Source organism: Penicillium lagena (assembly GCF_028827675.1).
Source record: "Penicillium lagena strain IBT 129212 chromosome Unknown utg000009l_segment0_segment0, whole genome shotgun sequence".
Lineage (NCBI taxonomy): Eukaryota > Fungi > Ascomycota > Eurotiomycetes > Eurotiales > Aspergillaceae > Penicillium > Penicillium lagena.
The window spans coordinates 894-14,422 of NW_026623230.1; the positions used below are offsets into that span (position 1 = coordinate 894).

The window sequence follows — 13,529 nt, forward strand, 5'->3', positions numbered from 1 at the left end:
CCCCACGCTTCTAAGTGGGTAATTACTTCCCTTCAAAAGACATAAGCCAGTTCGCGAGAGGGCACAAAAAACAACTCATCGAAACGCACTTATTCACTGTGCGAGCCTCATGGAAACCCATCCTGAAGGAATATCGTGAGTTTTTGAGCTATTTTCTTCGCCCCCGAGCACACCTCGCCCAATGGGAGTGTGGATGTACTTAAGGACGTTTTGGGGCCAAATCTTCCCCGATCTCCATATAAGTCGAGAGAGAAATGGCATTAAGGAAATAACCAACCATCAGTCTAAGGATTATCTTTCCTGTTCAGCCAGAATGCATTTAACGGTTCACTCTCTTGGATCTACTTTCCTTGCTTGCTTTGCCGTGTCTTCTCTAGCACAATTGGAGCCGAGAGCAGATGGGCAACCAGTTGCAAAGTTCTCATGGAGGCTTTGCAACGCGCTGAGCCTATCCTGCCTAAGATGGGGAAAGAAGGCGAAGCCGTGAGGTGGTATCTGACACATTGGAACGATGAGGTCTTGAGCGAGGCTGATATGATCCGAAACCAAACGATCCCCAACGCTCTGAATGCCATCTTTGGCTGGCGACTGGATCCTCAGCTGACCGTGAACACAAGATATTATAAGTGGGTTGGGTGGAATTTCTTCCAAGTGGGTGACCCTAGCGGTATGTAAGGTGATTCAGGAGAACAGAAACGCTGACCTTCTTCTATGGAATTCTATGATAAAAGGACAACTATGGAATATTGGTGATATCCGATCGAATAACGTCCACATCGAGTGCAGTTTATCCTTTCTTCATGAAAAGCATGATGGCCAAACATCGGAAACATCGGGAGGACAAAAAGCAGTACTGGAGCGATCTTCATAGCGCGTGGACACAGGCATCGCCAGACGCTTGCAGTGGAGATATCGACGGCCACCATTCTCAATTTTCAAACTGCTCCGAAGGATGTTGTTGTGCTTTGTCCGAATTCCATGAAAGGCATGAAAAGGACACAAACAACAATGCAACAATGGAAAGATGATCTCACGCGGGGATTTGACTACACGTTGAATCTCTACGCTAGGAGCTTGAGCACTATTCTTTCAGAGTTAAGTCGCACCACTAGAGGTGGCAAAGGTATAAATTCGCCCTTTTTCTTACCCGCCGGATGATTGCGTTGATCTTGGATAGCCAATTTTCTGGTTGTAGCTCAAGTTCGAAAGCACATACCACCAACGGTGTAGAACAGGCTGCTTATATTGGGTTAGGTGTGCAGCAATTAGCACTACAGTCGTGCCAGACCTTTACCTTCTAATGCGGAAAGTCTGATGTTTTTTGCATTAGGTGAGCAGCTCTCCTTGATTTGATTGTTGTATTCCGCTAACCCGTTCAAAATTAGTGATGTATCTTGACTCACTTGGGTTTGTGTTTGATTTTACTTCAAAGGCACCATGCAAGTCCCAGAGCCCGATTCTTTCACTGACTGCACTATTATGTGATATATGGGACTGGCTGGACGGTACGCCCTCAACCTAGATATCCCGAGTCTCACGTCATTACTAACATTCACAGATCTTGTCGATAACTACCTTCTGCACTCTCATTGACGTGGATGATTCTCGTGTTTCCAGGAACTGGTAAGTTATCATCTTATCTACATCCGTCCACTGCTTGTCCTCACGTTTTATTTAGTTGCAGAGCCGTGTGGCACGCTCATATTGCTATGTGCGCTTGGGCGTGCCGAATTGCGCGTGTGATAGAAGAAGACCTCGAAGCCGACGTTGCGGATGTGTCGTCACGCGGGTTTTTCGAGCGTGACAAGAAAGTCTCCTAGTCACGAGATCAAATGCGTTGCGGAAAATAGCGTGTTCTGTGAGAATAGGTAGTCTTCAGCCTCGTCGTGGATCTGGTGGTTGACGCATACAGAGCTTGCGCTGCTCTGTTCTCGCTCCAGCCAGGACACATCGATAGAGCCCTCATATTATCCGCGATCTGTACAGACGTTGCTTCTGTTGTGGACCACAATCAGTGGCTTATTCAGATATTCGTTTGGTACTGCCAATTGGCCATTCGTAGATTTTGAGTCGAAGTTCGTCGGTGTGGGAGGAGGAGGTGGAATGTCATAATCAATTTATCCTCAATTGCGTTTTTGTTGCGTCTCTGCTAACTGAATGGTACAATCTTCAGATTCACATGACTAAGTTTGAGTATCGTGAGTGTCGCTAGAGGTTCCGCGAAGGAAAAGTAGTGCCACTTGGTATTTATATTTCGTCGTCTTGTCTAAATTTGTCTGCTAAAAATTATATAATCTACTTGACCCTCGTTGACATGCGGCAGAGCGAAATGCATCCACTGAAAATTGCTTCTCTCGTCATCGCAACGGATATTGGTAGGTGGTATCAAGAATACCCTGCACACAAATGCAGACTTGTTAGTAGACACCTAGTTCTGTTTATGTTGACGATGCATAGAGAGAGAAGACTGATACTTATCTTTCCTTGGAAACACTGAAAACATGTACTATTTTCCATCTGTCTTCAGTAGGAAAGATCCAGCTATTTGTAGTCGCAGTAGCTTACCTCTCTACTACCGCGAGGATCCCCGTGGGTATATATATAGTCACCTACATACCAGATTAGGTAGGTCACGAACAATAACATATCAGATCCTAACCGAGCCTTACATTTATTCGAGGGCCTGAAACTTGCGTAATAAATGTAACTCCCGGTTAAACCTGCTTAAGCAGAAAATGCTACCTGGTCCTCCACTGCAGAGAGGGGGTAGGGTAGTAGTAAAACGTATTTACTAATTGCGTGATAAGCTAAACTAAATATCGAAGTACGCTAAGCGAACCCCCAATCTCGAAAATAAATTGGCTGGGCCGTAACTTGCTCCTCCCCAGCAGTCGTGTCCCACTTTGCGTTCTATCTAGCTTTTCCATGGAGCTCAAGTGCCTATATCTCTTGCTCGCCAGCTTCACTGGCTACGTGGCGGCACGTTCATTGCCCGTTGGTGAACTGCAATCGCGGCTCCTTGTAAGCAATTCATCGTGTCACAGGTCCGACCACTAGTGCTGACCAACAACAGCCGAGCAAGGCGCTCGCTGCTGGCTCCCTGTGAGCCCTGTCAAATTGTATCCAGCCTACAACTTCTCCGTACCAATTGACCATCTCCACAACGAGAGCCGTTACGAACCACACTCAGATGGCTTCTTCAACATTCGCTACTGGTTTGACTCACCTACTACAAGCCCGGTGGCCCCGTCCTAGTGCTTTGCTCCGGTGAAAGCGCTGGTGACGACCGATTACCGTATCTGCAGAAGGGTGCGCCTTATCTGTGATTACAATGCCCTTCTAATGCTATTGATCAGGTATAGCGTCAATAACTCGCTAAAGCAACAAACGGACTTGGAGTCGTTCGAGCACCGGTATTACGGAGAGTCTTTCCCTGTCCCGATTTGTTCGTAGAGAACCTGCGGTCTTTGACCACGGATCAGTCTCTAGCCGACACGACGTATTTCGCCAACAATATCGTGTTCCCTGGCCTAGAACATCTCAATTTAACTGCCAGTAACGTACCATACATCGCTTATGGTGGCTCCTATGCGGGTGCCTATGCTGCTTTCCTCCGCAAGCTCTATCCGGACACATGGTTTGGTGCCATCTCCCTCCTCAGGCGTTTCTGAGGCTCAGTGGAATTATTGGGAGTATTTCAATCCGATTGTGCAATACGGTCCGCAACCGTGCATCAACCTTACTCAGACACTCACCCACGCAATGGACAACATCATCTTTCATAATCACAGCCACATTAATTGAGCTGAAGGCGCTCTTCAACCTTCAAGAGCTCAAATATGACGATGACTTTATGAGTGCGATCTCCTACGGCATTTCCTACTGGCAAGACCGGAACTGGGATCCGGCAGTCAACGACCCGGACTTCGATAACTACTGCACGAACCTCAGTTCGAGCACGATTAAATATCCTCATTGCGTCAGCCAGAAGGCCACCGCTGAGAAGTTGATTAGTGCTGGCGGATACGGAGAGCAGGCTGCCAGCTTGGCCCTCATCTACTAAACTGGGCAGCTTGGATGAACTACACTCAAATCCAGCCAGTTCTGGAAGCCGGCTACACCGGAAAGCGAGTACTTCAGCCTTCGCAACGACACATTTTACAAATTAGATGACATCACTCCAGACTTGGCGGTCATGGCTGTATCAGTACTGCACTCAGTGGGGCTTTCTCCAGGTCGGCCTGACTGCGCCCAAGAACTAATCTGCCACACTTCTTGATCTCCCGCACTCAGACCATCGAGTATGGGAGCACCATTTGCCGCGAGGCTTTTGGCATCAAGAAACCAGCCCAGACGGAGCAGATTAACAAATATGGTGGTTTTAAAATATCCTATCCACGTCTGGCGCAGATCGGTGGGCAGGTGATCCGTGGCGACCGGTGACACCGCTCGCTGACCCGTATCTGAACACGCCAAGCACGCCGAGCGAGCCGCGCATTCTGATAGAAGGAGCTGTCCATCATTGGGATGAGAATGGCCTCTTCCGAAATGAAATGACACCTAAATTGCCTCCACTTCCTGTTAAAAAAGGCCCAAGAGCAGGAAGCCAAGTTTGTCGTGGCGTGGTTGAAGGAATACAAGGCCCAGCACTAGTTAGATTCCATGATCAATGTTTGAAAAACGGTTTAAGTATTTTTGTTATTATTATTCACGCACCGCGGGTCTAACATCCAAGCCTTCTGGCTATGCGGTCCTTCTACCTTTACTGTCGTACAGAAACTGTGCCCTGCGGTCAGATGAACACTGCACAGCTCCTGCCAACCTGCGTAGGTCCTTCATATGCTATATCCGGACCGTCCCCGTCTGTTGATAGAGAAAGAAGAGAAGAAGACGAGGAGGAACGGAGGCGGAGAAGGATAGAAGCTGACCAAAGGAACCCTGTTCGTCAGGCTTGATCTTCACTATCTGCGACAGAAAATCAGGATGGAATTCGGCCAGCGCAGAGCCGAGTGCACCAACTGAGTAGAACAATGAAGCAATCGAACGCCGTATTCTCTTCTGTGCGTTGAGCATGTGTATGATGGTAGACGCATGATACAGTAGTTCCGTCCTCCAACCATGTCGATGCCCTGTCTGTAAGGCTTAAATATATCTCGTGGCTGTCGAGCGCCAGCCCGGCTGCAACATTCAATGGAGTCTGGATTTCTGGTATTCACTAGTAAATTTACTAGGTAGTGTCATGTGACGACGATTGAAAACGATGGTATTCAGGTCTAGGCTATCATGTCCATATTTATAGGGGCAGAGAAGCGGAAAACCTCTGCTCAATGTGATCTATCCAACTATCCAGCTCGGGGCACAGTTGCCATATGGGTAGATTGATGAGTAATTCGGTATAGATGCGGCGGCTGAATAAATTACCCAAGGGGCATTATACTGACAATATCTATTCATAACATTGTACGAGTCTAGTGAAACGTACGGAATCATCCCGAACCTCATCATAACAGATATAGAAAACCATAATGCTAGGGTGGGTGCCATCTCCGTAGGTGCAGATTTGAATCCAGTGCGATCTTCTGTGCTTATTTTCGACCAGCATTGTAGCTAGCTGACTAGGTGGGATCATCTAAACCTCAAAATTCTCTTGACTTCGAGGATTTATATGTTTGACAATTGATGTATCTTCTAGTATAGCTCCCATTGATCATCAGACACTGTTCGTTGGCCAAGGAAAGCATTCATTAAGCTACTTCCATGCGAGCATCTCGCAATGCAATGCCGCATACCAAGCATCTCCATCTCGCCCATCTTCTCGAGGCGCAGCGTCTCGTGTATCTCGTCTTCGGTGATGCCAGCCTCCAGCCAGCTCTTGGTAAGGGGTCGCCGGGCTGTAACTGGCTCTCAGCACGCTTGGCCAGCCACTGCCGAGTATCTGCCCCGAGAACGCCGTACTTCCGGTGCCGATACGAACCTTGCCCCCGTCGGCATCGAAACCCGCACGACGAAACAAAGCCGGCATAAAAGGCGGTGAAATCTGCTTCAGTATCCCCTTTGAGCACCGCTCGGCGAAAATTCCCCACCCAGAGACGGTCGAGGATCCGCGCTCCGGTAAAAGCGCTGTTCGACGGTATCACGCGTGGCTAAGATTCCTCCGGTTTCAGTACTGTCGCATCTCGGTGAGTGCCTTAAGAGGCATGTCTGGTGGCGGCATATACCCAAAGGTATGAGAGCAGAATATGACGTCGAACGTATTGTCTGAGTACGTGAGCCCTTCCAGGACATTGCCTTCCTCGAAAATAATGGAGCCCGGCCCCTCTTTAGAATGCCGAATCATCGGCCACTGCCTTGGCCCTGCTTCAAGACCTTTGCCGACATATCAACGCCGACGGTCCTTCCTTCACTAGCGTATTTGACAAAGCCTGCGGTAATAGTACCAGACCGCAGCCGACATCGAGAATGAAGTCTGTCCGTTTGATGTATGGCAGTAAAGCAGCCTCCTGGATCAGCTGTGCGAGTTTGTTGGGCTAAGACAGTTTGGCTAGAATAGCCCTTGCTTGTACTCACTCGCTTGTTCGGTGCTTGCCATTGTTATTCTAGCAGGCAGAATGGAGTTAGCATAATCTCCCCACTGTTCAGATTGTTCACAAACCACACAAACCTAACTATTTTCTTGAAGCCTTAAAATAGGTCCTTGTGTGAATGGACAAGACATTCAATAAGGGGCAATTCGTCGGATTTAAGCCGACAATGATGTTACCGCGAGCCGCGTACCGCGGACGGCGTAATCAAAGCGGCATTTTACATGCCCGTAACGGCATTTAGAGTCCAAAAATAGCAACAGAAACTCTAGGGTTATATTGCCTTTATGAGTTGGGCTCTGAGTCGTCTTTAAAAATAAACTACAACTCTTGAAAACTACGACCAGCTTTCGGTTGAGGATTTCCAGCCCAGAGTGACAGTCACCACAATCTCTTTATTTCAAACAAAAGAACGCGAAGTGGAAATCACTTCATGACCTCTGAAGGGCCAGGTCACTGACTCCGGGAAGCGCGACAAAATCCGAAACCCTTTCTAGCGCCAAAATTATGTCTGAGTTTTTAGCATCCACTACATTTCTACTCTCTAGCACCGCATTGTCTGCATCCCACTGATATACGTAATCAAGCTTCCCCTCTCGGAGAACTGAAGAAGGAATTTATTTTGAGATAGTAAATACTATGGAAAATCACCAACTACGAGCAACTATTAGTAGATAGTAGTTTTTTAATTTTTTATTATTATTAGGAATTACCACTTTTTAGCTCACCTGGCCACCTGGCGAGCGTATAACTCCAGGGATTGGAGCCTGGAACAACTATCAAGTGTGAAAATTACAAGGACCATCTCTCATTCAATCCTGCTCCAGGAACATCTGATATCTTTACTGCAACAAAATATCAACATCACCCATGTAACGCGCAGGAAGGGACAGAGAGTGCCACTGAAAAACATGTTGCAATTAATAATACTTCAAGATTGGCCTAAATCCCCCAACGCCAGCGACATGCAACAAATGCCTCATCAATGCGTCTTGTGCAAAGAGTCAATGATACCCTGCACTTTAGCAAAATCCCAGCTTCTTCCCATCAAGCTCTTTCCCACAATCTCTCTGTGATCTTCTTGCCGCTTGGCTCATACATCATGGGGTGAAACGGATGGAGGTCCCAGTTCAGCACCAGGCCACTGTGGCTTTCTTGGCCTTTTACCGCAACTGCATCCAGATACGCCCAGGCCCCTTGCTCGGTTGATCGCGCTGCAATTGCGTGAATAAAGTGGAAGACGGCCCGCAGATACGCGGGAGCGTGCTGTTGGAGACCAGAGCCCGACCAGTCCCGGTTCTAGCGTTGATGACGACGTCGGTGGGCTCCACGTTCTTCACTGAGCTTGAACCAGCATCAACACCAGCGTCTTGGTCAGACCGTATCGCTCAAGTGCGGCCGCAGTTCTCAGCCCTTAGGATCGTCAAACGACGGGATGAGGGTTGGCGTCGCGGTTGGCGAATTTGGATCGGAGTGCCAACCCAGAGGCGACTATTGTGATTCTTCCTGGCCTTGGGCCTGTCGCTTCGACTTGATAATGGGAAGAAGGAGGATGGCTAGAGCGCGGTAGATAGGTAGTTGACCTGGGAAAGTCGACTCGTGGCCAGTCGCCTTGTTGATGACGAAATCGGCCATGGCCACGCCTGCGTTGAGGATGACCTGTCGAGACGGGGAGATTGCTGCAATTTTTGACAAAGCCTTTGATAGAGGACTCATAAGACAGCATGTCAAGCTGCCACACTTCGATCCGAGCGTCGGGGTACTGCTTGCGGAGCGGAGCAGCGGCGGCTTCTCCCTTTTCTACCGATCGCGACGCCAGAACGACGTGGAGGCATGGTATTTGAGAAGGCCGCCAACCGCAGCAAGACCAATACCGGTGTTATGCCCGTCACATGGCCGTCTGTCCGCCAAGGCACGTTGACAGAGGCGGCGGGACTGGCTTTGGGAGAAACTGGGCCCTGACAAGGCCTGTAGCGGCGAGGCCGTAGAGGGTAGAAGGGGCCATTGAGTTCCATGTGATGTTGAAGCCCTCTTTCTTTGGCTCTTGCTGTATGACGAGACGCAAATAATAGAGATAGCAGCGAGGAGGAATTGGTGGGATGGCTCTTGATGAAGCGGGTGGGGCGAGAAGAGAGCTTTGGAGGCTGTCTTTATAGCCACATCTAGGAAAAGACATCGTGTCAATGCTATTCGGAATTATCTACCTAATAGCAGATCTATCGTATGAAACAGCATCGCGGGAGGAACCCTAGACCGCAATCCCGTCATTCATCATCCTCGATTCGGCTTCACTCTCACTAAGATTTCGGGTCATTTCCAAAAAGGGCAAACAATGTGGTCAGTGGCTCAGCACCTGCTTACGGCTCTGTCGTCAGCGCCGATCCCTCTGCTGTCCGGCTTCTTCCAGGCCCTCCCAAAAGGGAGAACCATCTGGTCGCTTGTCTAATCCTTCAATCTCGGTTCCCACACAAGGCCATGTTGGGCATATATTCCGGGTCCCGCATAGAGGCTGGACAAACCACGCCACTACCCATCATCGCTCTCATCTCTTCCGAGACCCGAGTCCGGACTCGATGGGATATGTGCGCTAACCGCTGAAGCAAAGTACAATGAACAGTGACCATGACGACGCAATTCGCCTTTGTCACGTACGGCGGGGGCTGAAAAGCAGACGCCCGCCGACAGGTCCCAGGTCCGCAGTCACTGCATGAAGGGCCGGAACAAGCGCGAGGGATCCCGCTGCTCAAACCGGGACGCCAGGCGGAGGAGCCAAACACGTCGCCAGTACGAATGTTGACACGAGCGCTGTCCCTACTATCAAGGGCAGACCAAGTTCAACTATGGCTCAAAGAGAAAATACATCCATTTCTACGACGATCCTGCGGCGGGTAAAGCAAAGGTCAGAGTCGTTAGACGAGCGCCCGTGGGCTCATCCACCTCAGGCGCCTCGAGGTTTTGCTTTTGGAGCAGTCGTCGATCACTTTGCGAATGCGGTCGGCCAAATATCCGAGTCGCTGATACGACAGTGTAAGACTGCCTCCTCGATTAGATCGCGAATCCGACCAACATCTATTCAGTCATTACTTTCAATCGCATAACCGAAGCCTCGTACCCGCTCGTCAAGATTGTGGTCGACTTCAACGACGATAGAGGCTCAGATTTCATCTGGTCGACTTTGATAGGTCGTTCCTCCACACCATTCTCTTCGTTAATCTCAACCATCAACGACTGGGCGCAAAATCTGCCGCTGGCCAAGTCGTCACACTTCCATTTAGGGAGGGCGCTGGCGCTGCTCAAAAAAAGCTGGCAGCGGGGGCCGCGCACCTGGACGACACGACTATCTATACAGTCATGCTCCTGGCCATTGCCTCTAGCACTAGCGGCGACCACGACGCATGTAATGCGCATGGCTGGCCTGCAACGGCTCGTAGAGATGCGAGATGGCCTTGGGCACCTCTGGAAGAACCCTGTCACTCAGTTTAAGCTCCGAGTGCCTGGACCTAATGTGGTGCCTCGTACGGGAGGGCGCCACGATTTCTCAAGAGCCCCGTGGCGTGGGATCCGGCCTTTACGCGCCCGTCGCCATCCGTGGACGTCGAGCTGTCGCTGGCTCTCTTTGAAGCGTCCACGGACCCCAGACTCATCATTGTCTTTCAGGACTTGCGCAACCGACGGAGCTGATCAACATACACACGGACACCAATATGCGACTAGGCGTGAGCGAGTTCCAGCCCATCATCAGCTCGATTCAGACTCGCCTTCTGAATCTCAAGGACTCACTGGTCGACACGCCTGGAGAATGGCTATGTCTGGGCTTGCTGGCCTTTCTGACGACAATGTTCCGGGTCCCAGGACGGCAGGTAACCTACGAGCACCTGGCGGACCACCTCCGAGCGCATGTAGCAGTCTTGCAGCGTCAGCATCAGCATCGCAGTCGATATCAGCACCAACTTCAACAAACTCAGGCCTGCGACCCGTCTTGCGCTGGCTGGTAATTGTCTGCGGCGCGACCGTCTGTAGCATCAGGGAGCGGTGGCTTCGGGAGCTCTGGCCGGCATCGCGGCGCCTGACTGTTGTGGGCAGAGACGCGAACGGAGCTCAGGCGGATCATGTGGATCCGGTGCATCCATGACGAGAGTGGGGCGGCGGATTTTTACCGCTTTGATGTTGCGGCGCTAGCTGTCCTTAATGTCGAGGACGCGAAAGCCTGGCCTGTCATTTAGAGCGTATCCGCCAATTTTATCGTGCAGGTTCATTATCCTGAATCATTGAGGGTTCGAGTGACTGGCGGACCGCGCCGGATCTCTCGGTGGGTAGGTCAAGCGATGCATCTGGAACAGAGGCAGGCGCGATGCACAACGCTGCCCCTCCCCACCCGTTGCGCTTGCTGGGAGATAGAATCAGGTGAATAAATTTTCGACTAAACCATCATCAAGAGCGTCGGTATAAGAGATCGAGGTATATCCGTCGCGAAGAGCTTAGGATCGCGTTCCATGATTACTAATTTGGACCTACCACCAATCCAAATCTACCTCAACTCATTTGCGAGATATCTTGCCCATGGCAAGTCAAGTTTACAAACCCTTGTAAAAAAAAAGCCTCGTTTTGGAAGCGGAAGACGAATTGAATCGGACGATCCACGTTGTACGTTACTTTCGTCAGAAAAGATGAACTTTCCCCACTCCCTAAAGCCACCCCACTGACGGGAGAAAGCGAGTCTTTTCTTCGCAGTCTCCTTATTTAACAGTATCTGCTTCTTTGACTTCCATTTCGGATTTCGTATGTCCGTAGGAGGCGTCTAATCGTAGATTTTGACATCCTTGTGTCTGTACCGGGTATATTTGCGCCGAGCGCTGCGTACATCACCGATGGTGCCGACGCACAAGCTGAAATGTGAAGCGTCTTGTCGAAAACCATGATCGATTGCTACTGCATCTATTGACAAAGAAAAAGCTTGATGAAGTTAAAGGAAAAGTAAAAACGATAAGAAACGAGACGAACTAAAAGCGCCGAAATACGAACGGAGAGGACAAATATGGTGAATTTCCTCTGAAATACCGGTCAAGGGCATTTGAGAGCCTATGTGGAACTTACGGAAATTAGGAAGAGACGCTAACATGTCTTGACGTTGTTTACTTGCATTCTCTTCTCTCCTATGCTTTTGAGTCTGTAATAGTTTATCAAGTTCTGGTGAGCATGCGCCTATTTGACCCAAGACCATGTTATCTGTTAAGGGGACAGCGATGGAAAGATAAGTGCGCATTTGGACAATAATTATAGTAATTTTGGTCAAAATAGAGACAATGAACACAAGGTAGAAGTTGGCTCTGCCCAAAAATAAATACAGTATACCAAAGCTGTAAAGACCTGAAGGAAAAACTCGAATCACATCGTCTCGTTTGCATTGTTTGCCTCTCTGTATTTAGACTGCCTGATGTCCTTCCTCCTTTTCTTCTTCTCTTCTCTCTCTAGTTTGAAGATTCTGTGTGTATGTAGTGGAAACACCAAATCCGTGAGACTCTCACTCTAGATCCAAACAACGAGTAGTCTGTGTGTCTGTTTGAAATTATTACTGGACAAGGCGTTTGATGGTTCAAGAGAAAAATGTTGGATTTGTCATGAGTTACTCGTTATCGCTGGTACTGGAAAGTGCAAGTTAGAGTGCGGCCGTGTATATCATACAGATTGCATTGTGAAATAATGGGTGCAGAAGAGACCAGATGGATTGGAAGCCTCTTGCCCGGTCTGCTCTGGAATAGAATTGGCGTGGAAACTTGAAACCATTAAACATAAGCGTTTTTTCGGAGATGTAAGTGATATTCTTTTCCAGATCAGCGGTACAAAGAGAAGTTTTACAGTAGTCTGGTTTCTACTCGAGTCGATATGAGTCGACCTAAATCTCTCAGGCCCTGGGTGGGAAATATATCCTCAGCCTTTGGGTCGTCGGTGGAAGGTTCTGCGGCAGGCTATTCAGTAGCTTCAGCAGTTGATTCAGTGGAAGTCTTCTTCAGCTGTAGTCTCGGAGTCTGTTCCCGTCATACAAGACTACCATCAGCAATGGTGAATAAACTCTAAAACTATTTCCATCACCTTCGGTCTTAGGCAGCAGTTGATAAGCACAGCCGCTGAGCTTTTAGCGATATAAACCTCAGCTGTCTTGTTTATCCCTTTCTTGTTTCGAAATCCAACCGTCTTGTGAACAATAGGAATGCGATGCCTACTTCGACTCACTGAATTTGGGGCTTCACTAAAGATATAAGTATTCAATCTTATTATCATAAATGCCTTCCTTACCTTTGCTCGTGGTAATTGGCTCCCACATTTTGCAGATTCAATCCGCAGAGTTCTCGACCACAAGACTTGCTCCACCTCAGTCAGCCCCATTGTCAATGAGCAGTTGTACCATGTTCAATTGTTGTTTATCATTGCCCAGTGCAATGCACTTGCCCCGGAGTTATTTGTTGCCCGGACATCTACGCCGATTTTTACCAACCGTGACGCGACAAAAGTATGGTCATCCTGGACAGCGAGAAGAAGGGAAGTACATCTATCCTTGTCAGCGAGGAATATATTCGTCCCTTCCTCACAAAGAAGCTGGACCATGGTGTTGCTTCCCAAAGTGCGGAGCACGTCGGAATAGCGGCTGGCAAATGACATTCTGAAAACTGAATCTCCACTTCTCCTTGACGATGTAGAAATGGGATCCACGACTAATATTGAGGAGGTTGAAACTGTGTACTCTGAATTTCGAGCAAAGAGGTCGTGCCCTCAGCAGGGTATCTGGGACGCTATGTAATTTTTCACCAATTCAAGGCGTAGTGCGGCCCCCAAATCTACCCTTTTGTGTCTATGCGTGCGCCGTGAGCGTGTTGGCGGTAAATGATTGGGCGTCGGCTTCCGAATTGATGACCCGACAGACGATCCCTTCCTTATCCAGACTATTTGTCG

The 13,529-nt window shown here is 49.1% G+C and overlaps 5 protein-coding genes across 5 annotated transcripts; 4 read left to right on the forward strand and 1 right to left on the reverse strand.

Annotated features, from left to right (window-relative positions):
* Positions 1–423: 423 nt before the first annotated feature.
* Positions 424–675, forward strand: N7510_011827 (uncharacterized protein; the record flags this gene model as incomplete). The annotated part of the gene is made up of 1 exon (XM_056983751.1): positions 424–675. The coding sequence occupies one exon, from the start codon at positions 424–426 to the stop codon at positions 673–675; it is 252 nt and encodes an 83-aa protein (XP_056827912.1).
* Positions 676–2,925: 2,250 nt separating this feature from the next.
* On the forward strand, positions 2,926–4,063 carry N7510_011828 (uncharacterized protein; the record flags this gene model as incomplete). Its single annotated transcript, XM_056983752.1, has 5 exons — positions 2,926–3,021; positions 3,074–3,102; positions 3,363–3,445; positions 3,490–3,663; positions 3,792–4,063. The coding sequence occupies 5 exons, from the start codon at positions 2,926–2,928 to the stop codon at positions 4,061–4,063; spliced, it is 654 nt and encodes a 217-aa protein (XP_056827913.1).
* Positions 4,064–5,778: 1,715 nt separating this feature from the next.
* N7510_011829 (uncharacterized protein) lies at positions 5,779–6,034 on the forward strand (the record flags this gene model as incomplete). Its single annotated transcript, XM_056983753.1, has 2 exons — positions 5,779–5,875; positions 5,922–6,034. 2 exons carry the CDS (start codon positions 5,779–5,781, stop codon positions 6,032–6,034), a joined length of 210 nt encoding a protein of 69 aa, XP_056827914.1.
* Positions 6,035–8,072: 2,038 nt separating this feature from the next.
* Positions 8,073–8,596, reverse strand: N7510_011830 (Short-chain dehydrogenase/reductase SDR; the record flags this gene model as incomplete). The annotated part of the gene is made up of 2 exons (XM_056983754.1): positions 8,073–8,260; positions 8,386–8,596. 2 exons carry the CDS (start codon positions 8,594–8,596, stop codon positions 8,073–8,075), a joined length of 399 nt encoding a protein of 132 aa, XP_056827915.1.
* An 825-nt stretch (positions 8,597–9,421) lies between these two features.
* Positions 9,422–10,804, forward strand: N7510_011831 (uncharacterized protein; the record flags this gene model as incomplete). Its single annotated transcript, XM_056983755.1, has 4 exons — positions 9,422–9,608; positions 9,659–10,096; positions 10,239–10,496; positions 10,665–10,804. The coding sequence occupies 4 exons, from the start codon at positions 9,422–9,424 to the stop codon at positions 10,802–10,804; spliced, it is 1,023 nt and encodes a 340-aa protein (XP_056827916.1).
* Between the last annotated feature and the right edge of the window lie 2,725 nt (positions 10,805–13,529).